Source organism: Ischnura elegans (assembly GCF_921293095.1).
Source record: "Ischnura elegans chromosome 13 unlocalized genomic scaffold, ioIscEleg1.1 SUPER_13_unloc_4, whole genome shotgun sequence".
In the NCBI taxonomy this organism is placed as follows: domain Eukaryota; kingdom Metazoa; phylum Arthropoda; class Insecta; order Odonata; family Coenagrionidae; genus Ischnura; species Ischnura elegans.
Genome location: NW_025791660.1, coordinates 393,280 through 405,702, shown reverse-complemented (window position 1 = coordinate 405,702; position 12,423 = coordinate 393,280). Strand labels below are relative to the sequence as shown.

General features: G+C 47.3%; 1 protein-coding gene across 1 annotated transcript; it reads left to right on the top strand.

Annotated features, from left to right (window-relative positions):
* The first annotated feature begins 9,629 nt into the window (after positions 1 to 9,629).
* LOC124173256 lies at positions 9,630 to 11,939 on the top strand. The gene is made up of 2 exons (XM_046552775.1): positions 9,630 to 9,784; positions 10,010 to 11,939. The coding sequence occupies exon 2, from the start codon at positions 10,023 to 10,025 to the stop codon at positions 11,937 to 11,939; it is 1,917 nt and encodes a 638-aa protein (XP_046408731.1). The 5' UTR covers positions 9,630 to 9,784; positions 10,010 to 10,022.
* The last annotated feature ends 484 nt before the right edge of the window (positions 11,940 to 12,423 follow it).

Below are 12,423 nucleotides of genomic sequence, written 5' to 3'. Positions count from 1 at the left end.
CAAGGGATTCTAGATTAAAACGGGTGACGGGTGCACCCTCCGGCAGGTAAACGTTGCACACCGTTATCGCCTCGGGAGCGTGCAGCGTCACCGCTACCGCTTGGAACGGTGTGTTAAGATTTATTCGGGAGGTGTAAAGAGCCTCCCGGACAAAAACCGAAACTCCACCATGGGCTCGTTGGCCGCTGGTATCGTCCAATCTAAAAGCGTTAAAATGTTTTAAATAACCCTTGTCCGTGTCCATAAAACGTGTTTCCAGCAGACATATACAGGACGGGTTAAAATCTCTGATTAAAATGTCTAGCTCCTCCTTATGCCGATAAAAACCGTTACAGTTCCACTGTATGATAAAAGCCATTAAAAATTGATAAAAATTAAATAAATAAATAAATAGATTAATTAATTTAAAACTGACAGAGGGAGAGTCAACGCTTGATGCGTCTTCTCTCCTTAGCCTTCGCCCGGATGATTTCTGACTCGGAAATATATTCGTGTTCTTCCATAGACTCTGGTTGGCTACGCGTAGGCGAACCAGATGGACCCGGGGACTGAGATTTTCCACGCCTGCTTTGCGTGGCCACGGTGGGTGTTGTGGTTGGGTTCTTCTTTGAAGAGCCCTGACTGGCATCGTTTTTTTCCGGCGGTGTGCCATTCTTCGTTGCCGGCTTGGTAGCCTTATCCGGCTTGGCTTGCTTTGCATTCTTAATAGTATGTTCTTCCTTATTTTTCTCTCGCGTGTCTGTATTGTTAGTTTTCTCACTGTCTACAACGGCAGCATACGAACGGGAGAACGTAGGCGCGATGAGTGTTCTGTATTTCTTTCGTGCTTCTTGATATGGCAGCTTTTCCACGGTCTTTATCTCCATTATTTTTTTCTCTTCTCTCATCTTGGGGCAATCTCGAGAATAAACCGGATGTGATCCCTCGCAATTCACACAGGTTGGTGCAGAGGTGCACGCGTCACCTTCGTGTTTATCTTTGCCACAGCGCGGGCAGGTGGCCTTGCCCTCACATCTGGTAGCGATGTGGCCGAAACGCTGGCATTGAAAACACCGCATGGGGCTAGGAATGAATGGCCTTACGGAAACAGATTCGTATCCCACATAGACCTTGTCAGGAAGTTTGTCACGACAGAAAGTGAGGATGACGGACGTGCTGTTGGTCAGCTCACCGTTCCTCTTTGTCTTTAGACGGCGGCAGTCTATTACACCCTGAGACGCCATCTCACTCTTTATCTCATCATCAGAGACGTAGAGTAGGTCGTAATGCGAAATGACTCCCCGACATGTATTGAGTGTTTGGTGCACCTGGACCTTAACGAGTATATCGTTAAATTTTGTCTTTTTCAATAACTTTTCGCTTTGTGTTTCGTTGCTGGTTTTAATTAACAGTGATCCATCCCTTAATTTTTTGGCCGATTCTAAGTCACCGGGTATCGCTGCCGACAGAACTCGTCTTATTAGAAAGGGAGATACCTTTGTAAGGGTCTCACCATCATTAGCACATCTCATAACAAGGAATTTCCGACATGCGGTAGACTTACTTTCTCCCCCGCCCACTTCCGGACGGGATCTTTTCGTTGGAGGAAGAAAGTTGTTATCCATGGACTCAAAACAGAAATTCATCCCCTGGGCTCCCCACCCACCACGGAGCCACACATTCGGGACGCCACACCGAGATCCGGTGTGGTCGCCAGGGCTACCCGAGGGATATAGGAACCTTTGATAGGGGATAGGGCACCTTGCGGCTGGGGAGATTGGCGGCGGGTCAGAACCTCCAGCGCAGGGGCCCTCCAAACCCACACGCCTTCGGCCGCCCTACGGAGACCCCTATATCTCCAGCACTAACCCGTCCTGGCGTACGCTCGGAAGGAGCCGCCAAGCTCCCCAGCCGCCAGGAGCCGATTGACCGAGCTGGGTTCTTCTCGGCCGCCCGTTTTTCGGGGAATCCAGGGCCGAAGTGGGGTATTGAACTCCGGCCCATACCGGGTTTCCGACGCCCAGCTGGGTGCCGGAGAACTCACCCACCAGGATCCCCTTCTCCCCCTTGTACGGGTCTCCACGCACGGCAAACACGTGGGTGAATCTGGACGCCAGATGTTTCGGCTACTCAGCACAGCAGAGTCACATGCTGTCTGGACGCTATCCTAGCGTACGAAGGGTTTTTTGACGAGGTTGTCTCCCCGGTGGGCTCGGGTCCGTGGGGGCGCGACTCCCCAAAGGAAGAGATTACTCTCTTCCCCCCGTGCGGGGGAGTTAGAAACACCAAAGGGAGAAGAACAAACCCTGAAGTAGAACTGAAATGCAGAGCCGGATGCCAGGGCGATGAAACCACCGCGCATATAATTCAAGGACGCTTCAGAACGCATGGAGGGAGAATTATGCGTCACGACGCTGCTTTTAGGATTATTAACAACGAGATGAAGCAGTGTGCATGTCGGACTCACCTGAACCCGAGTTACAAAACGAAGGTAGGATTGCGGAAACCGGACCTGGTTGCGGAGAAAGGTGACGAAGTGTGGATTATCGACGCGCAGATAGTTAGTGGGGCAAGAACCTTGAATGAGGCGGACAAGAAAAAGGTGGAGAAGTACGACAGAGATTAAATCAAGAGAGCGATAGCGGAGGAGTTAAAAAGGAAGAAAGAAGAGATTGAAGTAACATCGTGTACAGTTTCGTGGAGAGGCGTATGGTCAGAAGAGTCAGCTAGCGATTTAAGAATATTAGGGATCAAGTCCGGTGCTTTGGCAGGAATCACCACGAGAGTATTGCGAGGAGGCCACATGAATTGGAACAGATTTAATAGGATGACCGAGTACAGAAAAGGAGAGAGGACCGGAATCGGGTCATTGGAAAGAAGAAAGAAGAAATGGGAAGCAATTTGGGAAACCTGCACCAACAAGATCTGAAGAATGGCCGCAGGAAATGAAGCCAAACGCTTGACCAAGGTCAGATCAGCAGCGGAAGGTGGTGGTTTTAGTGAGTATGTCCTGGCCGAACACCCAGCCAGCAATGAGTCTCACACTACCTAGGGTCCCATTCCCTAGGTGTCCGTACGATATTTCCACCACCTTGTAAAAAATGATGATGAACGCTGTAGATCGCTTTGCTCTGGTGGAACCTCGTCGTCCCAGGTCGAAGGCCAGGTTGATCGCTTTGGGAATCGGTGAACCGTGCACGATCTCGTGTCACATTACGCATCGTGACCGTCGCCTGGTAATGGCGGGGCTAAGCCAGGGCCCTGACTTTGCAGCGGAATTCTGACCCAAATGGCCATAATGGAACCTCCTCGCGGTGAGAGTCGGGTAGGGCACAAGTCCTAGCAGATACCAGATTAGGCCTAGACCCCTCGGCTTGCCAGGCCGGTAGTCTTAATTGCTGGGCCCAAGGAATAAGAAGAATGCCGGCGTCCCCGTCCCGGTCTCGGATGACGGGGCTGCTCCCCCGGGGAGTACCAGGGGGCGTCTAGCGATGATTCTGTCCGATGTAGCCCATGAAAATCCTGCTCCAACCCATGAATCATATCCATGCCTACACTGTGACAGATCTTTCGACTCCAAGATCGGGCTAGATGTCCACGTTAGTCGCGCACATAATGCGATTTCGAACGCGAAGATTTCGGTCGCTCGGACTCGTCCTCGGTGGGAGGGGGAGGAATTACGTATGCTCGCTCAAGCTGAGCTGAGGGCGATCAATGACGGAGTTAAGTTTTTGAACATACATCTGAAAGAGTTGTTCCCAGAGTGGTCACTCGATCGGATCAAGAGCAAACGGAAGCGCCAAGAATACCGGGCGCTGCTCGACTCACTCAAAAACGAGACTCCTGAGACCGGCCCTCAAAATTCTCTTCCGATGATCGCCAATCAAGAGTCGTTGCCCAAGTCAGCCAAGGGCACCGACCTGTTGGAGGAATGGCTTCGTGATGTAATTCCGAAGCTTTCCAATGAAAAGGCGCACAATGTCGCTAAGTTGGCGACCATCTGCCAACTCACTCTTGAGGGAAAACAGGTGAATGATGAGATCCTGGCGTGGGTCAACGCCTGTTTTCCTAGGACTGATAGAGGCGAGTCTAAGCGATTAAAGCCTACGAAAGCTACACCGATTGGTAATGTAAAGGCACGCAAGCGTAGTGCGTACGCACGGATCCAGACTTTGTGGTCAAAAAACCAGGGAAAGGCCGCGCGTGAAATCCTTGATGGGAGGCCCGGGATTCCGGATGCCCTCGGTTCTCGAGAGGAGTTCAGGTACTGGGCTAAAATCATGGAGGAAGCGCCCGAACCGATGTTCCGAGTCTGCCACGAACCGCAGGCGGCCTAAGGCCCCCCCCTCGAGCTAGCAGTTCAGCCCGTTACACCAGGTGACGTGCAAGACAATGAACTGAGACCCAAGTCAGCACCGGGACCCGACGGCAAAACGGTGAGACAATGGAGGGCAGTTTCACCACTCCAACGCGCGGCCCTCTTCAACGTCTTCTTGTTCACCACTGAGATCCCTAACGATCTCAAACTCAAGTCGTACCGTGCTCCTCCCGAAGTTGAAGGCCCCACGGACGCCAGCAGATTATCAACCGCTAGCAATAGCATCGGTAATTCTGCGCCAGGCACAGAAAGCCCTGACCGCGCGACTCTCCGCTAACATCCAAGGAGACCCACACCAGAGCAGATTTATCCCTGGTGATGGGGCGCTAGAAAATGCGGTGTTACGCAGTGTCCTGGCTGATGCCAGAATACGTCGTCGCCAAATACATATCGCCATTCTGGACGTGTCGAAGGCATTCGACACGGTAAGGCACCAGGCGATAATAGCGGCGGCGCGGCCGTGTGCCGGGGCCTCGGGTATCCCACCTGAATACATACGAGGGCTCTATTCTGGCATCCGTACTGTCATCGGGTGGAAGGGCGAGACTCGCGAGGTGTGCGTGCGGCGGGGGGTGAGAGAGGGGGATCCCATGAGTCCCTTTCTATTCAATCGGGTCAGGGACCTCGCACTCCAGGCGATTCCGTCACAGGTTGGTTACCAACTCGGCGATGTCAGGGTTAACGCCTTGGCATTCGACGATGACGTGCTGCTTGTGTCAAAACCGCTGCAGGGATGCGTCGATCTTTGGCTCGATTTGAGGAAGTGTGCGGTGAACAAGGCCTGACTCTCAATAGCTTGAAGAGTCGAACGTTTTCCCTGATTCCAGACGGCAAAGGGAAGAGGCTGAAGGTCGTAACTGACTTAGGCTTCTCCCTGCGATGTGGCCAGAAAATTGAACCACTGGCCTCCCTTGGGGACTGGAACTATCTCGGAACTACGTTGGGCGAGGCTTGTACAGATTTGGAACCAGCACTCTCGGAGATGATCCGCAGAGTGAGAAAAGCCCCACTGAAGCCCCAACAGCGGCTTCAGATGCTCAGGTTATATGCTCTCTCTAGGCTGATCCATCGATTAGTTCTGGGGAGTGACCGTAACCAAGCTGGCTTCCATTGATAGGCAGCTGAGGGCAGCCGCTCGCCTATTTCTGCACTTGCCCCATGACGTGACGGTGGGCTTTTTCCATGCTGCCATTCGGGACGGTGGCCTGGGTATTCTGAATCTTGAAACAATGGTACCTATCTGGAAAGTGAAACGCCTTTGCCATCTCGCGCAGAGCCCTTATGAGGTTGCTCGGGCTGCCTTTGAGTCGCCATCTGTACAGAGGCAGCTCGCATGGGCACGCAAAATCCTTAACCACCGAAGGATCGAGACCCATCGGGGAGAGGCGGCGAGAAAGCACTTCGTTGGAATTCTGCATACATCTGCAGACGGAGGAGACCTTCGGGTGCGTCACCGAAGTCAAAACTCCTCCAATTGGGTGACGCGCGCCGGTGGTATTCCCGGTCGTGACTATTGTCACTTCCAGCAGATCCGCAGCAATGCTCTGCCGACGTTGAAACGCACCACGAGGGGACAACGGAAGAAGGGTGACGTGTTGAACTACCGGGCTGGGTGCAGAATCCAGGAGTCCGCCGGCCACGTAGTGCAGGGATGCTTCCGCACCCACGGCCTACGTATCCGTCGGCATGATGCCATCTGCGGCTTTCTTGCGAGCAGCTTGAAGGATAAGGGCCATACGATTGAAAGAGAAAAAGTTTACCCAAGTGACGACGGCAACCGTAAACCGGACCTAATAGCCAAGAAGGAGGGTCTTGTTAGAGTGATTGATGTGCAGGTTGTGTCGGCTAGAGCCCTTGGATGCACAGCATTCCAGGAAGCTCGGTTACTACGCGAGCAATGATTCTCTTACCTCGCAGATTGCGGAGAAATGGTGGGTGGCTTGCTCTGCAATCAGTCACACGACTTGTGCGGTATCGTGGAGGGGAGTATGGTCTGGGGAATCAGCGGATAGTCTGAGGCGACTTGGACTGTCCAAAGGGACCTTGGATCAGATCACGATGCGCTGTCTCCGTGGAGGTTGGATGTGTTTTTGGGCATGGGGGCGCATGACGGCTCGAACGCGCGAGCCCGAAGTAAGGGAAGGGATTGGGTGAGCTGTCTGGCATTGGCTGTAAAAGATGTTCTGTCTGCGGCAGTCCACCTCCGCCAAATCTGCTCAGGTTGGTGGTGCTTGTAACGCCAACCCATCAAGACCTTAAGCAAAACTAAATAGCCAAATGCCTCGTCATCCAATTACTGACGCGCATGAATGGATTAACGAGATTCCCACTGTCCCTATCCACTTTCCCACTGTCTCTATCTGGGATTTTTTTCCTCATAGGAAAATCTCCCCGGGATGGTGGTAGAGAAATTGCGTATGCTTGGTTTCGCTAGGTAGGGCCCCCTTCGCTTCTATAGCGCTAGGGTGTTTTTTCCCTATTCCTCTCCCTTCCATTCCTATCCTTTCCCCGGAGGCGTCGGCGGGCTCCGATCGCGACGGCGCCTCTATCCTTTTTCCTTCCCATCCAGCCCCTCCCGAAAGCTAGAGTCAAAGGGCTCAGGACCATTGGGTTGTGGTCGCGAGGACTTGGTCTAACTATGAGCATGATTGCCCTCCGAAGTAGTATAGAAATTCTCAATGCTTTTCTGGATTATGGTTAGTCCCGAGACGGTCCGGAGCGACCGAAAGATTAGGGTAATTTAATTTAGGGAAATTTAAATTAGGGACTAGTCGAGCAAGTGTTTGAAAAGAAAGTATTGATGGCACAATTAGGACCGGGCAAAGACAAAGCCCGGGAAGAACAGGAGCAGAAGTATTCCTGTAAACTAGCCAAATGCTTCGTCATCCAATTAGTGACGCGCATGAATGGATTAACGAGTTCCCACTGTCCCTATCTACTCCGATCGCGACGGCGCATCTATCCTTTTTCCTTCCCATCCAGCCCCTCCCCGGGTGATCGGGCGTATAAGGCTGGGCCTTGGGTCCCGGCCCCGGTGGTTGTATCCTCGAAGAGCTCCCCTTGAGCTCTCATGGTTTTCTGTCCCTATCTACTATCTAGCGAAACCACAGCCAAGGGAACGGGTCTGTTTCCTTTTTCTGTGTATTAAAATCTTAGAGGGAGGATGTGGTCATATCGCAAAGGTTGGCATTGCTTGTTTTCTGTTAGGTTGATTGTTTTTCGTTTTCTCGGAGTGATGGAAGTGTAACATGTGAATTGTATCGTGTTTGTAATAAATGTGGCTGTAAACATTAACCCTTTCGAGACCGCTGAGTTTTCGTCTTAGCTTGACTGCTGTACCGAGCCCCAAGAAACTCTTCTTCCTCATGGTACGGAGCATTTTTGAAGGCATTCGTTAAGAAGGGTCTAGCGGATTATCACACCCTCCGAGCTCCAACCTTTTTCGCCCCCTCTCAGCGGGGACTCCCCATTATCTCGGGCAGCGAGGGTTGATGTTCTCCCTCCTTTCCGGGTTTACGACCATGCCTGCGGAATTGGTTCGCGGTCAACTTATGGATTGCTTATATGGATTTTTAAAATGGATAATTGTTGCTTGCACGTAAACTGCAGACTTTGAATTGAATTCCTCATTTTTTTCTGAGCATTGTCAAATTTTAAACGAAGTTCTACGGTCAATTTTAACGGATTTAATGCATCAATCCTTTCAATGCCAAATATATGCTCCTAAAATTTTTCTTATCGAATTCAAACGTTTCCAAAAATCTCATTAGCTATTTCTCCGAAATGCATTACTCGAGGTAAAAAAAATCCTTGCCAGAAAAGCTCTTTGTCTGTCACAGGGCCACCTTGGTATCCCTTGGAAAGTACGCTCCACTCGGGCATTCGGAACACCTGTGGAGCTTCTCTGGAATTGCATTCATCAGTATAATTATGCTTTTTCTCGGAATTTTTTAAATCCCTCATTTTGTTTGGAAAATACGCTCCACCACGGGCTAAAATAACTCATGAAAACCTTCTCTGGAATTCCACCCATCAGTATAGAAACGTATTTCTCAGAATGGGTGAAGTTCATTCTCGTTCACATACCCACAATTCTTTTTGATTATAAAGTTTCCCTTCACTTCTGTCTCAGTCATTCTTGGGTTCAGACGTTTGTGGTTCTCATTCTGCGAGTAATAACTTTACTGTATTCGTCGTGAGAAATTGGCAGTGTACCGCCAGTGTTTTTTAATCTCTGTTTGCTGCGGCTGGAATCATGGCGAAGAGATTGAAAACGGATGAATAGATATTGGAGATTTTGACCCGCAGTGGTAGTGAGGATGGAGACCTGTGCTTCGATTCCGAGGACGATGATCTGGGAACGGAGGTTGCCGGTGAATTGACATCTATATCGCTGCCCTCGACATCCAGGATATCGCGGGAGCTGCACTTCTCCGCGGCTACGTCTGATGATTCCTCGTCCGATGCGGAGGAAAATACTCCCAAGAAAAGGAAGATAAGTGATGAAGGCACAGTTGGCGAGCCAAAGATTTATCGCCGAAGATATATAATTTTGATTCTTCCTCTTCTGGCTGTAAGGCAGATGTATCTGAAAACTCGACAATTTTAGAATTTTTTGAAATTTTCTTTTCCGAAAATTTAGTGCAGTTAATTTGTCTGGAAACCAACAACTTTTGGAGGTATACACTTGACAATTCCTCTGATCGTTCTGAGTACCTGACCAGCTGGAAAGACATCGAAGTGGCAGAAATGTATTGTTTTTTGGCGATTACCTTGCTTATGCCGCGCAATAAAAAACTGGCAATACATGAGTACTGGTCAAAAGACTCTCTTCTTGGTTCGCCAATATTTGGCAAATTAATGTCTAGAAATAGATATCTGATGATCTTGCAAATGTTGCATTTTTCAGACAACAGGCAATCAAGTCAAGGTGACAGACTATTCAAAATTCGCCCGGTCGTGGATCGCCTTGGAAAAACATTCAAGGAAGTGTTTTCCCCATTCGATAATTTATGCATAGACGAAATTTGTTGTTATTCAAGGGAAGGCTATCTTTTAAACAATATATTCCTTCCAAAAGAAGCCGGTTCGGCATAAAGTCTTTCGTCCTTTGTGACTGTAAAACGGGCTTTGTCCTTGATTTCTTAGTGTAGGGGAAGGTGTTGTACCTTGGAACACTTGTAACTTGGAACATTGAAGATATTTAGTACTTACCATGGCATCTAGTGGGAATGGTTTGAACTATGTGAAGCTACCTCTAGTAGATGCTCAATTGTTTTGAAATGGCTGCCTGATGTTTACAAGTTTTGATGTAAACTCCAGTTGAATTTTATGTGGCGAAAAAGTAATTATTCAGAGATAGTATTTTCGATTGACTGAATCTTCATCACGATTGTTAGTGAATTTTCATCTAGTTGTTCTTAAACTGTAAGTATAACTGTGTCTATTACTACTTATTTTAATGTTAATTGTTGTAATTTATATGAAGAAGTCGGTGTTTGGAAATGAATGTTGTAGTTGGTGTACCTCTGAACACTATTGTTAGTGTACCTTGGAACATGTTCCAAGGTACACTAACATGAATCATTTTTGTAAATTACTTACTAAAGACAATTATGATGAAGCTACATACCAGTATCTATTTTGTTTTAGGTTAGGCCAGAATATGCCTAGAAGTAAAGAAGGTAAGAAACGATCAGCAGTTGTAAAAGAAAATATTGAATGTGCAGTTATGGCAGTCATAAATGGTGAAATGTCATTGCGGCAAGCATGTGCAGATTTTACAGTAAAATTGGGAACACTACACAGACATATTGAAATTCATAAACAGTCAGGTTCAGATGTGTATAAATATGAAGCAACAAATGCAGTAAAACAAGTTTTTAATATTACAATGGAGGAGGAACTGCTTGACTACATAAAGCAGGCAGCTCTTCTGCATTATGGGTTAACGAAATGGGAGATACGGGAGCTTGCATACCAGTATGCTAAAGCAAACAAAGTTAAATATCCTCAACAGTGGGATGAAAACCAAACTGCCGGAGGTGAATGGATGAGAAATTTTATGAAGAAACATGAAGCTTCGGTTGCACTTCGGAAGCCTGAAGCAACGTCTCTTGCTCGATCAACAAGCTTTAATAAATTCAATGTACAAGCATTCTTTAAAAATGTTAAAACTGTTCTGGAAAAGCATGGTCCATTTCCTGCACATCAAATTTACAATGTGGATGAGACAGGGCTATCAACGGTCCACGTACCACCGAAAATTGTGGCTCCAAAAGGCATAAAACAGTTGGGAAGTATGACTTCTGGAGAAAGGGGACAGAATGTGACCATGATTGCTGCAATTAACGCTGTTGGGAATCACATTCCTCCTATGTTTGTGTTTCCGAGAGTAAATTTCAAGGATTTCATGTTAACTGGAGCTCCAGTAGGTAGCATAGGAGGTGCTAACCCATCCGGGTGGTCCAATGAGAGTCTATTCTTGAAATTTTTAGATCATTTCATACAACATGCAAAGCCTTCAAAAGAGGAACCAATTCTCATGTTCCTTGACAACCATGATAGCCATGTGAATATCCCAGTTATTGAGAAGGCCCGAGCTTCAGGAATAATTATGATCACATTTCCTCCACACACTTCACATAAACTTCAGCCTCTAGATCGGACAGTTTTTGGTTCTTTCAAGATGCATTATAATAGGGCAATGAATAACTGGATGTCCTCCAACCCAGGGAAATCTGTGTCAGTGTATGATGTTGCTCAATTGGTGGGCAGAGCATTTCCTCTTGCTTTTACTACCAGCAACATTCTGAGTGGTTTTAGTGCTACTGGCATCTCGCCACTGAATGAGGACATTTTTCAGGAAGATGAGTTTCTTTCCTCGTATGTCTCAGACCGTCCCGATCCAGCACTGAATCCAGGAGAAAGGCATGAGCCACTGCAATTGGTGAGTAAACCTTCAACAAGTGAAGAGCCTACAATCTCACCAGTGATGATCAGACCGTTTCCAAAGGCGCTGCCTAGGAAGGGGACTTCTAAAGGAAGAGCAAAAGGAAAATCTAGAATTCTAACAGACACACCCAACAAGGAGGAAATTGCAGCACAGAAAACAAGTGGTATCAGTAAGAAGAAAAAGCCCGTTAAACGTAAGTTGATAATAGACGATAGTGGGGACGAGTGCAAACAGGTGATTTGTCAAGATTCTTCATATAAAGAAGTGAGTGTGCAAGAAATACTTGAACAAGATGCTGAAGACAAAATCGAAGAAAATGCCATTGCAGTGGGTATGGGAGAAAAAAGCATGAAATATGTTCTTCCTCTAAAAAGTGTTGTTCGTGCAGTGGGGCAGTTTGTAGCAGTTACATATGATAACGAATTGTACCCTGGGAAAATAATCAATGTTAATGATGATGGGGCAACCATTAGCTCAATGACAAAATCAAAAAAGTCATGGAAATGGCCAGAGAAAGAAGACATTTTAATATATCCATGGGAAGATATTTTAGGTGGTATTAACTCTCCAAGGCAAATTTCAAAAAGAGGATTTTTTCATGTACCAGAATTAAACTCAATGAATTAGGACATAACGTTTGCTAAATGTTCACTTAGTATTTGTATGAGTATAGATGTTTTCATATTAAAAGATTAGATGGACTGCTAATACGTTTGCCAGATTTATACAAGCCATGTTCCAAGGTACAACATGAGATGTTCCAAGGTACAAGAAGTCACGGTACCTTGGAACACATGTCATTGATATCAAAATTAAATGATTGCATTAAGGATCTGTTTATTATTTATCTGAATGGCATTTAGAAAACATATACAATAGTGGTACCAAAGAATGGAAACAGGCAGAACCTCCGACCTCTCCTTTAAAGTATCAAAATGATTAAAAAACCAAAATCTGTTCCAAGGTACAACACCTTCCCCTACACAAGAGCAAGCACAGACACTTTGCCGAAAAATGATGATTTGGGTAAATCAGGGGATATTGTTCGCACCCTAATGGAGCCATATTTAGGAAAAGGTCATGAATTGTTTGTTGATAATTGGTATTCCAG

Excerpts from the sequence above, each read along its gene's own strand:
- LOC124173256 (XM_046552775.1), top strand. The coding sequence starts at position 10,023 with ATGCCTAGAAGTAAAGAAGGTAAGAAACGATCAGCAGTTGTAAAAGAA.